Source organism: Odocoileus virginianus, chromosome 28 (assembly GCF_023699985.2).
Source record: "Odocoileus virginianus isolate 20LAN1187 ecotype Illinois chromosome 28, Ovbor_1.2, whole genome shotgun sequence".
NCBI lineage: Eukaryota > Metazoa > Chordata > Mammalia > Artiodactyla > Cervidae > Odocoileus > Odocoileus virginianus.
In genome coordinates this window covers 39,389,557-39,406,835 of record NC_069701.1, presented here as the reverse complement: position 1 = coordinate 39,406,835, position 17,279 = coordinate 39,389,557, and the positions used below count along the sequence as shown (strand labels likewise).

Sequence of the window (17,279 nt, the reverse complement as noted above, 5' to 3'; positions counted from 1 at the left end):
CCAGCAGGCCTCCCCGCACGGGGCACCCTCGTCCACCCAGTGCTGACCGTCGGTGGCCACGGGCCTCGTGCCCCCGGCCTTGTGGGACAGTGTCTTCCTGGGCCGCTGCTGCCTCGAAAGACCCACCTGGCTAAACCGGTGAGCCGGCCGGGTGCCCACGGGAAGCTCCCTCCGCTGACTTTCCTCCAGCGATGAAATTGTAAAAGGTACCAGGGTGGTGGTGAGGTGGCGGCTGTGCGGACCCCACAGCGCCTCCCTTTTCTCCTAAAGCCGTGAGGCGCTTCCTCAGGTGTTGGTCCGAGTGTGGGACTCTGGTGGTGCTTTAGACTGTGCAAGAAACCCTTGTTTAAAGATCTGTGATGTCTTGTGCACCCTGACTGTTCTGATGGTTGCTGAGTGAGTGCCTGCTCAGCGTTCCCCATTTCACCGGAAGTGTTTGCTTTTTCTCGTTCGTAGCGGTCCTGTAATAAGGAGGGATCCGAACAAGCTCAGAAAGACAGTGAATTTCAAGTAAGTAATTCAGCCCACCCTGCGTCTGGTGTGAGGTGTGAGCTGGTGGTGGGCAGGGCAGCGCTGGGTGGACGAGGGTCCCTGTGCAGCAGGAAGCGGGCACGGGGTGTCCGCGCCTCGGCCCCGCTCTGGCTGTGCCCCTTCTGTCCCTGAGTCCTGGTTGTGTCCCAGAGGAGGGGCTCCGAGTACTGGGAGCCACCTCAGGAAGAGGCCGCGAAGAGCCCGTCTTCCCGGCTCCTGCTGAGGGTGTAGGGAGGGCTCTAGGGAGCTGAACGGCGCTTGGGCTGCGAGGAGGCAGCTTGGGTGGCCGGCGTGCGTGATGTTCCGACGTGGAGGCAGCCTGGCGTCCGTGCTGCCCTGACCCTGTCGTTGCCCAGGGGTCTCAGGGGCTGCCCATCCCTGGGCAGGCGGGAGTGTTTTTCCCTCTGCACCGCAGGTGGACCCTTGGAAGCCCTCTCGCTGTGGTGCCCGGCTCCAGAGGCTGCTTCTGAACTGTGAGGTCTCAGTCACAGCAGTGTGTGTGCTCAGAGGAGCTTCAGGTCAGGAGCACCTGGCCCTGAGACTCAGAGGTGGGGAGCCCAGTGTCGTGTCCCCCACACTGCAGGGAGCGACTGTTGTGCAGCCCTCTCTCCCAGTGTGCGGAGATGTGTGTGCAGTGTGCACGCGCACACACGCTGTGGACCAAAGAAGTACCTGCATGCATGTGAATAAACTGGTTTTGTTCGTTGTGCACTTACTGTGGCATGCAGGATCTTTAGCTGTGGCATGTGAAATTTAGCTCCCTGACCAGAGATTAAACCTGGGCCCTCTGCATTGGAAGTTAGTCTTAGCCACTGGACTACCAGGGAAATCCCTCTCTTATTGTCTCTTATTGTGAAAAAAGTGGCTTAAAACTCAATATTCAAAAAACGAAGATTATGGCACGCAGTCCCATTGCTTTATGGCATCCAGTCCCATTACTTTATGGCAAATAGATGGGGGAAAAGTGGCAAGTGTCAGATTTCATTTTCTTGGGCTCCAAAATCACTGTGGATGGTGACTGCAGCTGTGAAATTAAAAGGGGCTTGCTCGTTGGAAGAAAAGCTATGACCAACCTAGACAGTGTATTATAAAGCAGAGACATCACTTTGCCAACAAAGGTCCGTCTAGTCAAGCTATGGTTTTTCCAGTAGTTGTGTATGAATGTAAGAGTTGGACCATGAAGAAGGCTGAGCACCAAAGAATTGATGCTCTTGAACTGTGGTGTTGGAGAAGACTCTTGGGAGTCCCTTGGACTGCAAGGAGATCCAACCAGTCCATCCTAAAGGAAGTCAGTCCTGAATATTCATTGGAAGGACTGATGCTGAAGCTGAAGCCCCAATACTTTGGCCACCTGATGCGAAGAACTGACTTATTAGAAAAAGACCCTGATGCTGGGAAAGTTTGAGGGACGAGGAGAAGGGGAAGACAGAGGATGAGATGGTTGGATGGCATCACTGACTCAATGGACATGTGTTTGAGCACACTCCGGGAGATAGTGAAGGACAGGGAAGCCTGGCGTGCTACAGTCCATGGGGTCGCAAAGAGTCGGACACAACTTAGCAACTGAAGAACAGCAGCAATACTAATTATTAAAATGATCAAGAAATAGGAATTTAAGAGAGCTGAGATTATAATGGAATAAAAGTATTGACATTCTTTCTCGAGTTTCCATGGATCTTCTTCCTGGGCCCAGCTCCAAAGACTGGAGGGTCTGGACTGTATGCTCTCAGGGGAGACCCTGACTGAGCCGCTGTCGGGGGGGATGTAGCTGATGTTCTATCTTCAATCTCCTGGGCCTTTGCGTCCAGACCTCTGTCTATACTGGGATTGAAACTGTTGGGTCACTAGGCTCTCTGTGACACTGAACCGAAATGTATTTTCAGTTCTTGTTTCACCTTGACTTCTTAGCAGCCAAGGGGCCAGGACTCGGGCACCAAACGAAGGCCCTCCCTTTACTCCATCCCTTCCTTGCTTTCTTTCTGGGCTCGTTCTCCTATTGTCTTTTTTCCCCCACTCAGTATTTATTTATTTCTTTGGCTGCACCGGGTCTTACTTGTGGCACACAGGATCTTTAGTTGTGACATGTGACCAGGGATCAAACCTGGGCCCTCTGCATGGGGAATGTAGGGTCTTAGCCACTGGACCACTAGGGAAGTCCCTCTCCTCTTGTCTTAAGTACTCGAAATCCCCAGGCCCGACGCCCTATCCCTCCCCACTCTTCCAGACCACCTGGTCCAAAGCTGGTCCTTCGTTTCTCCTGGAGGCCAGGGATCTGCAGCTCTTCCAGCCAGTGGAACTAACCCCAGCTGCTCCCTGTCTCCCAGGGTGTCTCACCAGGTCCAAAACTGAACCCACATTCTCTTTCAGTCCATCCTTTCTGGGCAGGCCAGAAGCAGGAAGTCACCTCGTCACTCTTCTCCCCTCACCCCATGTCCCACTCACAACTCTTGGTTGTTTTCCTTTGAACCAGACCTTGGATCTGTAAGTTTCTCTCCACCCAGGCTGTGAACCTGGCTAGTCCAAGCTGCCCCAGCTCCCCTCAGGGCTCCCGCTTCCACTCTTGTTGCCCACAGACCATTCCCTTCGTCATCACCAGAGCCATATTTTTGAACTGCTCATCTGATCGTGTCGGCCTCTCGCTGACACAGTCCTTTGGTGATCACTTTCTCTCCTGATCCAAGTTAGGTGAGCTTTATCCTACCAGGTCCGGGAGGCCTGACCCCACGGAGCTTCCTGGACAGATTTTCACCCAGGGCCCAGCAGACAGCAGTAGTTGGTGCTGTTTGTTTATGATCCCCTTGGGTCAGAAGGTGGGCAGTCGGTGGTCAGAACAGGGAAGGTGGTTGGTCTTTGAGCCTCTTTGAATGGCTGGCCTTTTTCTCCTCTCCCTCAAACGTGCAGGAGGCCGACTCCATTTCTGCTTGGGGGCCTGCGAGCCTGGTTGGCTCACTTCCCTGGCCTGCAGTGGCGGTGTGTCCCACCTTCTTTCCTCTTCAGACTCCCCCCTGCCCCCCGCCACCAGGGAAGCACTGTTGTTATCTTCTCAGGAGGGTCATGGACAAAGTGGAAAGACAGTCTCACATGTCCCCCGCCCCCTGGGGCCCCTGCCGCCCCTTCTGCTCCTCTGTCCCAGCTGCATTCTGAGCCCTGTCCCTGTGGCTTCCGGAACCACTCTCGGTTTTGCTGCCAGCGACTCATGTGGCCAGATCCAGTGGCCACTTTCCTCTGCCCCCTGTTCACCGTCAAACACCGCTGCCCCGTCCTGACAGCAGGCGTCTCCCCTCCCCCACCGCCCCATCTCCGTCCGCTTTCATGGGGTGGGCTGTAAACCTCCACTGGGGCATCAGATGTCAGCCTTCGGTTGCTTCCTTAAGTGAACTAGAGTAGGAAATGTTAGCGTTGCCCAGCTGTGAGCATGTATGGTTTGTTTCAAGCGTGTGTGTACGTGTGTGTGCGCGTGCGCACACTGGCTTGCCATGTACAGTATGAAAGCGTTGCTGCAAACGTGGGGCGTCCTCAGGCTCCATGCTGCTTCCTCCTCTTGGGCCAGTTCATGTAATGCTCTCTGGACGCCAAGGGCTATCTGGCCCAGACCCCTGGGCAGCCCCAGGGGCTCCTCCGGACTGGTTCCGTCCTCTTCCTCCTGGGTTCCTCTGCTCCGCACATCGGCCCCTCCCGGGGTCCGCATCTCTCCTTGAGGGTGGCCACCGCCCTCACACTCCGTCAGGATGCCCTCTGCTCCTTCCCTGCGTGTGCCCCAGTCTGCCGATGGCCCTGCTCACTTGTGGCTGCTTCTGTCCCTGGAAGGCAGGCGCCGTCCAGGCAGTGGCCACGTATGTCCAGTTCTTGTTTCCGTGGGGCTGGAGTATATAAATGTGTATTTCTGAAGCCAGCGTGAATCGTTTCCAGTGGAGGTATTGCCTTCTCTCCTGAGAAAGCAGGACCAGCTGTGGGTGGACAGTCAGAGTCCAGCCCAGGTGATCGGCAGCGGATCGGGTCACGGCCCTCACACCCATGTTTCCCTGGGTGTGCTTTCCTTGAAGGTTTGGAGACCCGAGGTTACCTGCTGTGGTTCCGGGACTTGGTGTGTTCTTTCATTTTCTCCCTCTCCAAACTCTTCCCTCTGCTTCTCCTGGCTGTGAATAAATGCTGACCTATGACATCACAAGAAAGCAGAGGTATTTCTTGTTCACAGTGTGCAGAGCAATGCCAAGGAGAACTGGGACACTCCAAAGTCTCTTCACTCTCCTCTGCCGTCCTGGCGCTGGTTGCCTCTGCTCAGGAGGGTGCTGACGGTGTGGGCTCAGCCTGGGGCAGGAGCACCGGCGACAAGGGTGAAGGCAGCTCCCGCTCTCTGCACGGACTGGGTGCCACGAGCAAAGCGCTGAACTTCCTGAAGTCATGGCGTGGGCTAAATCCGTGTCTAGATCTAGATATTTCAGACAAAAAGGGCCATTTCTGATTGGGTGCACGTGTCTCCAGTGCCCTCCAGCTTAGTTACTCTACACAAAAAAAGTTGAAAAACCTAACTTTAATTCTCACAGAATTCTGGCTACCTAGGACAGAGGATACCCTGGTCCTGCTCTTGGAAACAGTTGGGAGGGGGTTGGATCTTTGAAGTGGGAGGTTGTACAGAGGGCAGGGGGCTGCCAGGAGCCACTGCCTGTGGATGGCCTTCTCCGGGCCTGATCCCAGCACCCCCTTTCCACGATGCGAGCCTCCATTTCGCTTGCAGGGTGTCTCTGAGGCTGGACTTGAGGTGAACAGGCCCACGCTGACCATACCTCCTGCCGAGGTTTGCTGTGAGGTCAGATGACAGAGAGAAAACATTCTGCCAGTTCAGTAGAGCTGTTAGGAATTTGTTGTCATTCTGTAAGGGTTTAAGGAGTAGAACCTGTCTGGTAGAAATCCTCCTCAAATCCGTGAACCTGACAGATCGATGCTGTGTCTGGATGGTGGTGTCTTCATCTGCTTGGACTGCCAGGAAAAACCCCAGGTTTACTGTTCATGGTTCCGGAGGTTGGCGGGCAGGGTCAGGGTGCCAGCACTCAGCTGGGTTCTGGTGATGGTCCTTTCCTGGCTTGCAGATGCCGTCTTCTGCCTGTGCCCTCACGCGGCAGGGAGAGAGAGAGAGAGGGCCTGGGAGAGGGTACACGCTCTCTGGAGTCCCCTCTTAACAAGGATGCTGATGCATTAGGGCTCCGCCCTCTAAAACTAATCTAAACTCAGCCTCATCTAAACTCAGCACCTCCCAAAGGCATCTCCAGATAGCATCTCACTAGGGGTGAGGGTGTGAACGAACCTAGGAATTTGGGGAGGATGCAGTTTGGTTCGTTGCAGTCATATGTACAGAACTGCAGGTTAGTGGGATGGGGCCTCTCAAGGTGGTGATGGTTAGACTTGGCAAGGTGGTGATATCGTAACTCACAAGGTGGTGATGGTCAGACAGTCGTGGGGATTACACGAGGTGGTGGATGGATTACCCAGTCCCCCAAATATAAAAGTGACTGGGTCACCTTTTACCTTAATTTGTGTCCCATATCCTTTGAAAGCAGTTTGTCCTTTTTGTTTTTTTATCGCCAGCCTCAGAATCATGTCTCTGCCTGGTGAGTTTGTCCTGTGAAGTCTCTCCATCTGCTTTGGTAAAATGAGTGTATTTTAAAGCTGTGTTCTATGTGAGCAGTAGTCCTCTGAGATCCTGTCCACGCAGCCCCTTTCTGAACAAGGGGTGACAAGGCCACCCCTGAGTGTTCCCAGACCACACCTGCCGCCCTCCTGGCACGTCAACCTAGAAGCTCCACCTGCAGCAGCTCCTTCGGAGAGCTGGGTGTAGGGCTCCTTCCCACCTGTCCGCCCCAACAGCTGGAAACTTAAGCTATGATTTGCTGCTGAAGGGAAGAGGACTAAGGAATGGATTTGAATTGAGAACAAAAGATGGATTTTGAAGGCAGAATGACTCTAGATCCCACTTAGTTATTAGGACTAATGGCAGAATGTAGCAGCGTCTGTGACTTGGTGTGTTCTTTCATTTTCAAACTAACATTAAATGACAGGATTGGGAGTAAAAGCAGAAAACAGAAACCTTGGTTGCTTTATGCTCCAGTGCAGAGCAGGTCTGAACCAGTAATCCCAGACATAGTTTCCTGGGCGGAGGGCCCTTTGCCTATTTACTCTCACTGGGTGCTATCAACCGAAAAGCAAATTAACCTTCACCAGGACGGGTGAACTGAGCGGCCTTTGATGAGATGCCAAGGGTGAGACTAAATTGAAGTGGTAAACTATTGATACTGTTCTATTTTTGGAACCAGTGACCTAAATTCAACTAGAATTTTGACTCTCATCAATAGAGTGTGATGCTTACCAGCATCCTAGTGTTAGTCATTCAGATGTGTCTGACTCTTTATGACCCCTTGGACTATAGCCCACCAGGCTGCTTAGTCCATGGAATTCTCCAGGCAAGAATACTGGAGTGGGTTACCATGTCTTACTCCAGAGGGTCTTCCCAACCCAGGGATTGAACCTGCATCTCTTTTGTCTCCTACACTGGCAAGGGGGGTTCTTTACCACTGAGCCATCTGGGAAGCCCTTGCCAGCATGGATCCTGCAGTTCACCAGTCTGTTTCTTCATATTTAAAGTAGGGGTGATGATGACAACAAGTGTCGTATTAATAACAACAGTGGTAGTCACAGCACCCAGTCACAGAGTCGCTGTGGGAGTAGATGGACGGCTCAGGTGGAAGGGCTTCTGGCGTGTGGCTGACCCGGTAACCATCTGCATGCCACCGTGTGTTTCAGGGTGCCGAGGCCATGGTCCTGGAGAGCGTCATGTTTGCCATTCTCGCCGAGAGGTCGCTGGGGCCGAAGCTCTTCGGCATTTTCCCCCAAGGCCGCCTGGAGCAGTTCATCCCGGTAAGGAGTGCGGGGGCACTGGTCGGGGCTGGGGGAGGCCCACAGAGAAGGCGCAGTCTATGTCATCACCGCAGGAGCCCGGGCACCGTGATCCGAAATAGTGTGGCCTGTGTTACCACAGAAGGAAACAAAAGCAGGATTTCTATTGAATTTGCATCAAAACCTCTGTCTTTCCTGCAAAGATACATTCATCCAAATCAAAACACACAGCCAGACCTTGTTTAACTGAGCTCTGCAGATACTGCGTATTTTACGAATTGAAGGTTTGTGGTGGCCCTGTACTGTCAGACAATGGTTAGCATTTTTGAGCAATAAGATATTTTTTAATTAAGTCGCTATGGGACTCTTCGACATAATGTTATAGCCACTTAATGCACTGTAGTATAGCGTAAGCATAGCTTTTGTACATGCTGGGAGATGAAAACATCAATGTGACTTGCTTTGTTGTGGCATCACTGTGACTGTGGTGATCTGGGACCGATCCTGGTATCTCCAGGTACAGCTGTTCATGGAACCTGGCACTGCATCACCCTCTAAAGCTGCTTGCCTTGGAACCAAGCCCGGTCACCCAGGTCTCATCTCGCTGGCCCTGGTCATAGAACCACTGCAGGAGGTGGTCCTGGCCACACTGACACGTGTCTTTGCCCTGCAGGGGCGGGGCCACTGCTGTTCCCCTCCTTGTCTCCAGCTGCCTGCTTTACTGTAGAGCCTCCCCTGCCCCCATGTGCCTGTCGGCTCCTTCACGTGGCCAGGCCTGGCTCCGATCCCGGTTCCGAGAGTCAGGGCCACGCGCCTGTTCTCCCTGTGCTGGCCCGTCGTCAGTGTCACCTTAACGTCTGCCGGTCAGGGTCGTGGGCACGGTCCCCACCCAGAGCTGCTGGGTGCCAGGCTGCCCGAGGGCAGGAGCGGGAAACGCTTCCAGTCAGCAGCTGCCTTGAGCGTCGCGCCTCGCGGGCCAGCTGTGCAGGCGGAGGGGCAGAGCTGGATGCAATCCCGTCGTAAACTGTTGGAGACGCGCCCAGCGTGTTGCACCCGGGGAAGAGGCCCCCTTCAGCATGGGGTGGGGCCACTGGAAGGCAGGCCTGGGGTGCTACGACTGTACGTGGGAAGGACGTTCTCTCCAAGAAGTGGACCTTTGCAGGTGGCCTGCCCCTCCCTGAGCAGTGCTATCTGTGGGCACGGTGCCCTTTCAGGAGGAATTGTTCCCTGGACAAGGCTGAGATGCCCCCAAAGAGACTCTAGGTCTAGGGTCATGTGACCCCACATGTCAAGTTTACCTGGATAAATGCCATCTTTTCACTCCTCTTTTATTTCAGAGCCGGCGATTAGAAACTGAAGAATTAAGTTTGCCAGATATTTCTGCAGAAATAGCTGAGAAAATGGCCAGATTTCATGGTATGAAAATGCCATTCAATAAGGAACCAAAATGGCTCTTTGGAACAATGGAAAAGTAAGTGGTCGGGCGCTCGGCTCTCCCGTGGCTTTCCCCAGGGCTCCTCGAGTCTCCGGAGCGGTTCTTGTTTGCCCTGAGGGTCAGAGGCCTTTCTCAGTCCCCCGGCACACAGGCTGTCTGCTGGCACTTATGGTCTCATGAATAAATCATTCTAGCGTGTAAAAATCAGTTCCTGAGCCATGAAAGAGTGTTTGCAGAAATGCTCCTGAACAGGCTGGGTGGCCAGAAAATCAACTTCCTAGACTCTGGGGTCGGGGACCCTGCAGATCCTGCATGGTCTCTTGAGTGGGAGCCCCGAGCCGAGGTCACGGTGAACTGAGCCCTGATCCTTTGCTTCCCTCTCTTCCAAGATACCTGAATCAAGTGCTGAGAATTAGATTTACGGGGGAGTCCAAAGTGAAGCAGCTGCACAGGTTCCTCAGCTACAACCTGCCTTTGGAGCTGGAAAACCTGAGGTGAGTGTTTGCTTCCATGTCCTGCCTTGGTGAGCGCATCTGCCCAGACAGGGCAACGCTCTGAGTCACTGCGTCTGCTGCCAGGCAACACTGCAAGCATCGTCTCAGGCCTGGTGTCTTACATGGGGTTGGTGGGGTGAGTTTAAACAGGTTAATTCTGCCGTCTCAATTTTACATGAGCGGCGTCACCTTCCTCTGATCATTCATGAAGGTTTCACGGAGGAGGTAAAATGCCAGAATTCCAGGCCCGGTCAGTGACTAGGGCAGTAGGTTTTTTCTGAAACAAAAACAAAAAGCAAGAACCCTTGGGACAGGCCGGAGGGTGTCAGCAGACGAGGGATACAGTTGAGCCCAAGCTTGGGAGGGCACGGAACAGGAAGCTTGACACAGGTTTCTGAGTAGAGACTATAGGGGTATCCCTAGGCTGTGGGGCGTGCAGGGTTCTAGACTCTCACCCATAGCTGAGTGTCAGTATTTCCATCTTTCATTTCTCACAAGTTTGAGCATCTGCTGTACCGACATCAGGAATGGCTCCGAGCTATTATGACCAAGACATCCTGCAGGGAGCGTCTCTTTTGTTAGGAGAGAGAGGAGACAAGTAAATAAAATAGTGTCAGGTTGTGATGAGCGCTATGAAGGAAACCAGAGGCCCAAACAGACCCAACACAGGGCTCTGCTTGGGCTCCGTGGTCAGAGGGCTCTGAGGAGGAGGCCCCCCACCCCCGGGCAGGGAGCATGTGCTCAGAGGCCCTGCCAGGGGAGGGAGCTGCAGGTCTGAGAAGTAACAGCAGAACCTTCCTCTCCCAGGTCATTGCTTGAATCCACTCCATCTCCCGTCGTGTTCTGTCACAACGACTGTCAGGAAGGTAAGAAACGCTGCCCGTGGTGCAGAACCTGGGCCCTGTGTGTCTGCTTAGAAGGTTCGCTCCAGTGTGTGTGATAACCGCCAGGGGCCCCTGAGGGGGTGGTGAGATACATGGATTTATGGCCCAGCCGTGCATGTGTATTGTGCGACTATTAAAATAATGAGGTTGAGTTCTATACAGACCAACAGAAAAACCTCCGGGAGCAGAAAGAGCAAGTTTTAGAAAAATATGTAAGATCATCCTATTTCCGTAAGAAAAACTTCTGAGAGGATCCACTAAACCGAGATCTGGGATCGACAAAGCTACATATTTGTGTAGTGTTTAACTCCTTTTGGTCAACATGTGACCTTGTTGATGTGAAGAAGCATTAAAGAGCAAGGTGGCCTCCTCAACCAGCCCGGGGGCCCAGGCCTCTGCACCTTGCGTGTACTGCACTGGCTAGAGCCCCTGCTCTCTCAGCGCTGGTTCAGGTGCTTCTAATGACCTTGGGTTTCTCCTCTTTGAAAAACTGCAGGAACTTATCTGATGATCCAGTGGCTAAGGCTCCACACTCCCGATGCAGGGGGCCCGGGCTCAGTCCCTGGTCAGAGAGCCAGATCCTGCATGCTGCAGCTAAGACATAATATAGTCAAAGAAATAAATTTGTTTTAAAAGCTATTAAAATTTTTTTAAAAATTGCAATGCCAGGTACTGCTGACTGTAATCAAACTTCACTCAGTGTCATTTCAAACCGAAACAGTTTCCTCCGAGGCCCCATCTGGCGGGCTTCCCTCTCCGACACTGCCGTGGCACCTGGCTCTGCCGTGCTGTCCTCATCCTGATCTTCCCAGAAGAGCTGGCTGAGGTCCACCCTTGGGCCCTTTCCAGGCTCTTCAGGTTGTTTTTAATTTTGAGAACATCCCCTGGTGAAGACTTGTCATCAATGAGATGTCAGTTTGAGCCAGAATACCTTTTACTAATTAACTGATGACTGCTGGACAAGTCAGATTGGGCAGGGTGTGGGAAGGCAGCCTCGTGTGTAGGATGCCTTGAGCGGATCAGAACCACTCTTGGCCCAGCTCTTGGAGGACCTGCATCTTCGGTGACGGAACATGCCCAGAGTAAACGTCATGTCATCCAAACCCTTCTGCAGGTAACATCTTACTGCTGGATGGCAGGGAGAATTCCGAAAAACAGAAACTCATGCTCATCGATTTTGAATACAGCAGTTACAACTATAGGTAATGTCAAATGTTTTTATTTCTGTGAGCATTTTAATACGTGTATGAAACAGTTGAAGGAGATCTTGGGTCACGGTACCACCCTGAGCTGCGAGTTTCCTCGCTGGGGGCTGGCACTTTCTGTCCCAGTGGATGAGATGGGCACTTAGCCTGTTCTCAGTCGAGCTAGTGAGGAGCAGCCCCGGGCTCCTGAGAGTCCAGAGCTTGGCCTGACATTGGCTCCTCAGAGCGCTGACCGCAGAGGGGCTCCCGAGCAGTTGCTCCGGACGATGGGCCTGGGCGCTGTGGTCACTGGGGCTGCCCAGTTGGCGGGCCTGTCGCTGACGCAGTCGTGTTCTCGGGGCCCTGCGGTCCGGGGAGGGCTCGTGGCAGGCCTGCTGCCTCATTCTCTGCCTGTCACTATTTTTCAGGGGATTCGACGTTGGGAATCATTTCTGTGAATGGATGTATGATTATAATTATGAAAAGTATCCTTTTTTCAGAGCAAACATCCTGAAGTACCCTACCAGGAAGCAACAGGTAGGCGCCTCATGCATGCACACTTGCTGAGAAGTGAGTGACTCATACATATGTCGGTTTACCCAGTTAGAGTTGACTGCAGCTTCACTTCTAAAGATGCTTGTTTTGGTTAAACAGGTCCTTTTGCTTTAAAATGTTGTGTTGAGATACAAACAGTACTGGAGTCCAGCCTTTTAAAGTCCTTTGCCAGAGGTGGCCTGTAGCCAGTCAGAGAGGACCACAGTCTCCTTGATAACTCCTTCCGGTTTTTTCTGCCCTGCCCTCTGGCCTTTTGGGGGTCACTGACTTTCCTCTGTGTTTCACTCTGCACAGACAAAGGTGGTCTTGGGGGCACTGACTCAGCAGCTGTTGCAGCACCCACAGCCCCCTTTTCTGTCCTGAGTGAGAGGAGTCCAGTGACTGGAGTCAGTCCTGTGGGACTTCTCCCGGGAAGCTCTCTGTTCTATTCGTAAGCCATGGCCCAAGCCTTGGGTTGAGGATGAGTAAGTTGCGATGTGGAAGCAAGCAGGCTGGGCAGAGGGGACACCACCCCAACTCTCCCAGCCTTGCAGGGCCTCAGCTCTGTCTGTGCTGGGCAGCCCTGCTTTAGGTCAGCCTTCTCCCAGGAGCCCTGCCTGATCAAAGCGTTGCCCAGGGGCTGGGGGCGAGGACACAGATGGTCAGTTGCTGCAGTAGCTCACTCAGGAGAGGCTTCTCGAGTGCCCGCCTGAGCTGGGCACAGGCATTGTCTCCAGCAGGTGCCCATGCTCAGGGGCAGCCATTGAAACACTGTGCAGCCAGAGCTGGGCCGCTTCCCTCTGGCCATGTTTCAGGCTGACCTGATGACCTTGCTTATGTCCAAAGTGGCCAGGATGGTTTGGAACCTCAGGGCCATGCTCTGTGGGCAGGAAGGCTGGTGAGCCCATGGAGGGCAGCACATAGCAGGCTTCAGGTTCCTGCTGTGACACTGGGCAGCTGTCTCCAGAGAGGGAGCTCTGAAACCAGTAAGGGGAGATTGTCAGTAAGAAGAAGGATTGCATTCTAGTGGAGGCAGAGCTGTGTGGCCATCCTCACTGCACAGTGGTGGAAAGGCACGGAAGTGCCGTTTCTGTTTTCTGAGAGGTTTTAACAATCACATGCTGTGTCCGGCTTGGCCACCTACCCTGTCACCATCTCCGGAGGTCATCTCATGCTTTTCTCTCTTGAGTGCATTGAGGTGTTTTAAAATGTTAAACGATACTGGAATTCCTAAAATAAATTATTTGAGTGAGTTATGTTATTTTGTGATGCTCGGTTGGATCCAGTTAGGCAGTTTCTTATTTTCGCGGTTTTTATGTATGTGAAACAGGACTTCAGTGTTGATTTAAAAAATTATTCATACCTACTTTTGGAATAAAAAATTATGCTAGTTTACATAATTGAGTGTCCCTTTTTATTTTTTGGAGCAAATTTTCATAAGATGGTGCTGTTTGAAAGTTTGGTAGACTTTGCCCATAAAACCATCTGGGCCTAGAACTTTTTTGGGAGGGAGAGCCACTAATTACCACTTTGTTAGGGTTTCCGTCTCTTCAAATTTTCTATCTTCATTTGCTACCTTCAGCATTTAGAGTCTCCCAGAAATCAACCATCTAGGGTGGTGGTTCCAGCATGGGCTTTAAAAACTAATAGGCCTGGATTTGAATCCCAGGTCTGCCACTGCTGGTTTTGACCTGCTGTTTCCATGCTTCAGTTTCCTCATCTTGTGGAACTTACTGTGTCTTGGGAGTGAGTTACTGTGCGGAAACGATGCTCAGCTTGGTGCCTGGCACACAGAGTTTAATAGGTGTCTTGTACCAAGTTCACTGCAGAATCCACGGCCCCCAGCCTGGAACAGGGGTAGAACGTGAAGGATGCTTTCCGATGGAGGAAGGGCAGAGTGTGGGAAGCTGATTTCAGAGCAGGAGGATGAAAGAGAGGCAGGTTGGGGAGGGAGAGGTACTGGTTACTTCTAGCCGGGTAACCAGTTAGCAGGGGTTCCTACCTGGAAGAAAGACTGATGGCTGTTTTCTTCTTCACAAAAGCAAACTGCAGTGGTTGGCCATGTTCTGTCACCTTTTGATACAGTATGAAATAGTGAAGCACAGGGACTCTGAGAAATCCGAATTCACACGCAGACCCATGGTGCCACCTGGTAGAACATCAGGGTAAACCGTGTCTCCTCTGGACTGGAATCAGACGCTGCTAGTGCACGGACGTGAGTGTGTAGATAGTCAAGGCATCTGAGAGGTGGAAAAAGGCCCCTTCTCAGCGCCCGGGCCAGCTCCTGCCCTGAGGGAGTATTTACTGGTGAAGGTCAGGGTGCCCTGGCGCCTCAAGCCCATGCCACGTGGAGTGCCATCCAGGCTGGGGGGTGTGCTGTTGGCTGGCCTCGCTTTGTGGGCAGACAGTGGGAGACAGGAGTGTGGGTAAGAGGAGAAGAGCGACTCTACCTAAACAACCCTCTGCAGAAGTAGTAGTGGTCTCGGCGACAGTACAGCCTGGAGAGTCCTTTCTTCTCTGTCACCCCGGCACCCCAACGGGGTGGGTGAGCTCCCTGGATCCCTGCCCCTGGGCAGAGGAGCGTGTGGGCTTCTCTGACATCTGGAAGAGTCACGCGAGATGTCCACTGAGTGACAACTTTGACATCATCTATTTTTAACCATCATTGATCCTAATGTCATTACTTTTTTTAAAGCTCCATTTTATTTCCAATTACTTGGCTGCATTCCAAAATGAATTTGAAAACCTCAGCAATGAAGAAAAGTCTGTTATAGAAGAAGAAATGCTGCTTGAAGTCAATAGGTAACTTTTCCTTTGTTGATCTGTCACAATAGCTTCCTTCAAGGTGCGAACTTGGGATGCTTCCTTGCAAATAAGAGTATTTTAGGAGCTTCCTCATAACCCTACATCTATGAGTCTTGTAGTTTGCCCAAAAAAAACACCAGACCATTTGGTTCTGGCCCACGTGGCTGAGTGTGTTAGGATCCTTCAGCTCTCAGCACACGGCAAGTTAGGAGAGGGGTCTGTGCACAGGGTCAGTGCGTGGGGTGGCGTTCCGAGCCGTCATCCCCACCACAGACCCCGCTGCCCAGCCCCTGCCCCCAGGGCCCGTGCCCTCCCGTCACTCATGCTCCTGGAGTGGGGGCTCCATCAGGTAATACGAGGAAATAACCGAACGTCTGTGTCCTGGGCAGCTCTTGAAGCAAGGCTGAGAAACCCCCAGATTCCACAGAAGTCTAGAGCACGGTGTTTTCACCCTCTCTCATCTCTTTAGTGGAGAAGCCCGAGTTACCCCTAGCCTCTGGGCTCTCCCGTGAGATTCCGTGGTACCAGGGATGGCTGGAGTCCCTGTGACCTCCCTCCCTTGGCACAGAGCCCCCTCCTCGCAGGCCTCAGAAGTGTCCAAACTCCTCTGTCTGAGCTGTGGCCACCGCGGTGGCCCCTCAGCTCCTCCTGCAGCAGAGAGCTTCCCTCTCTGGCTCCTGAACAGATGGAAATAGGAAGCGGGTTATGGAGGAGAGGCCCAGACAGAATGGTGGTGCCAGGGATCCAGTGGGTCAGGGGCAAGAGCAGCAGAAGCCCCAAAGCGCTCATTCCCGAGTGAGAGCTCATCTTCATTGTTGGAGGGGAGTATGGGTTCGCGGTGGCGAGAGGCATGGCACAGCCTAGAGGTGGGACCTGGCCACACCTCCCCCCAGTCCACCTCCGGGGCAGGAGGGACGGGACCGGCAGCAGGTTCCCCGGGTCCGGGCTGTCCGCCTATCGCTGGTGTGCGCTGGGGGCCACTGGTGCCCACCTACGTGCAGAGGGTTTCATTCCTCGTGTGAGCCCTGTTTCACCAGCACGGCCACCAGGGCCCCCGTGTGGGTCCTGTGAGTGTTGGCCCATGTGCCCGACATGGGACGGGCTGTCAGGGCTTCACCCCTGCAGGGCCGCCGGCTGGGGGCGGGGACGGCTGGCCGAGGGCTCCCGCCACCCTTGCTGGGGCATGTCGTCCCCTGCACCCTGCCGAGTCAGAGCACCCCGCCGGGCAGGGGGTGACGTCCTGGGCCCTGTCTCACTGCACGTCCTGCTTCTGTCATTACAGGTTTGCCCTTGCATCCCATTTCTTCTGGGGACTCTGGTCCATCGTTCAGGCCAAGATTTCCTCCATTGAATTTGGGTACATGGTATGTGTTGCAGGTGGTTTTTCTCTTCTACTCCCAGGGGAAATGCATCCTTGTACACGAGCACCTGGCAGTACATGGCTCTTCCTTCCAGAGGGTCATCCGTTCCCCTCCATGTACCTGTGCCAGGTGACCAACACCGGGACTGCGGGCTCCCCCGGCCGCATAATAGAAGCCCCTGTTGCGGGTGCGGAGTCTGCCTCTGGAGCTGCCCTCCCTTCCCGGGCCCGCAGTCCCCACCTCCCTGCTTCAGGTCCTGTGATTCGGATGTTGGATGTAGAAATCCGGCCCCTCAAGACCCATCCCCGACCTCAGTCCCCCTGACGGGGAGGGGCCTGTGCCTCCCACGCCTTAGTTTATTCATCTCTTCCCACCCCATCCTCCGGCCTGCAGTGCCCGGCCTAAGAACTGGAAGCTGAATGAATTAGACCTCTTTTTGCAGCAAGTTTTGTAGCATACTAGGCTGTCTTTTTATTCTATCCTGAGAACTGTGCTTGGCACAGACCCTGCATTTGACTCCGCTCCGTAGTGAGTGGTGGGGGTGTCCTGGGCAGGAGTGCTCCCGAGTGCAGCGGCACCTGGCTTTGGCACTTGTGGTGGGAAATGGCCAGTTCCTTTTGTCCTCAGTCCACCGTGAGGATGGTTTCTGCTGATGGGCAGAAGCTTTGGCAACACACAGACACTCGTAAACAAGAGAACATTCAGGTTTTTTAAAGTGGATTTGGAGTCATGACCAGATGTTACTGTAAGACCGAGTGGACTTCAGAACAGGACCACTGAAGACAGAGAAAGGGGTTGCATCCTAGAACAGGTGTCATTTCACCCGTGGGACACAGAGGTCCTGAGTGTGTGTGCCCCTGTCTTCTTCAGGAGACACAGGGCAGGAGCTTTCCTGGTGGTCGGTGGTTAGGACTCCGTGCTTCCACCACAGGGGACATGGTTTCAGTCCCTGGTCAGGGAACTGGAATCTCACGTGGCTCACAGCATGGCCAGAACGAAAGTCATAGAGCAGAAACTGACAAAGCTGAAAGAACAGAGGGGCTCCTTCACCTGGTAGGCTGCTCCCCTGGCGATAGCAGGTGGAGCCAGGAGCCCTGCCGCAGGGATGTCTGACGTCTGAACAGCACCCCAGCCAGCTCGACCTGACGAACATGTGCGGAGCC

At 53.6% G+C, this 17,279-nt stretch overlaps 1 protein-coding gene across 4 annotated transcripts in view; it reads left to right on the top strand.

Annotated features, from left to right (window-relative positions):
- CHKA (choline kinase alpha) overlaps positions 1 to 17,279 on the top strand; it is a 59,479-nt gene that overhangs the window by 36,891 nt on the left and 5,309 nt on the right. For 2 of the 4 annotated variants that reach the window (XM_070457749.1, XM_070457748.1), the window contains 9 exons: positions 457 to 510; positions 7,327 to 7,440; positions 8,757 to 8,890; positions 9,244 to 9,348; positions 10,156 to 10,214; positions 11,347 to 11,434; positions 11,845 to 11,953; positions 14,646 to 14,752; positions 16,038 to 16,119. In XM_070457749.1, the coding sequence (XP_070313850.1) occupies positions 457 to 510; positions 7,327 to 7,440; positions 8,757 to 8,890; positions 9,244 to 9,348; positions 10,156 to 10,214; positions 11,347 to 11,434; positions 11,845 to 11,953; positions 14,646 to 14,752; positions 16,038 to 16,119 (852 nt within the window). Of the gene's footprint in view, positions 1 to 456; positions 511 to 7,326; positions 7,441 to 8,756; positions 8,891 to 9,243; positions 9,349 to 10,155; positions 10,215 to 11,346; positions 11,435 to 11,844; positions 11,954 to 13,992; positions 14,166 to 14,645; positions 14,753 to 16,037; positions 16,120 to 17,279 lie in introns of those variants that run through there. The other 2 variants (XR_011484421.1, XM_070457750.1) reach the window with 2 other exon arrangements.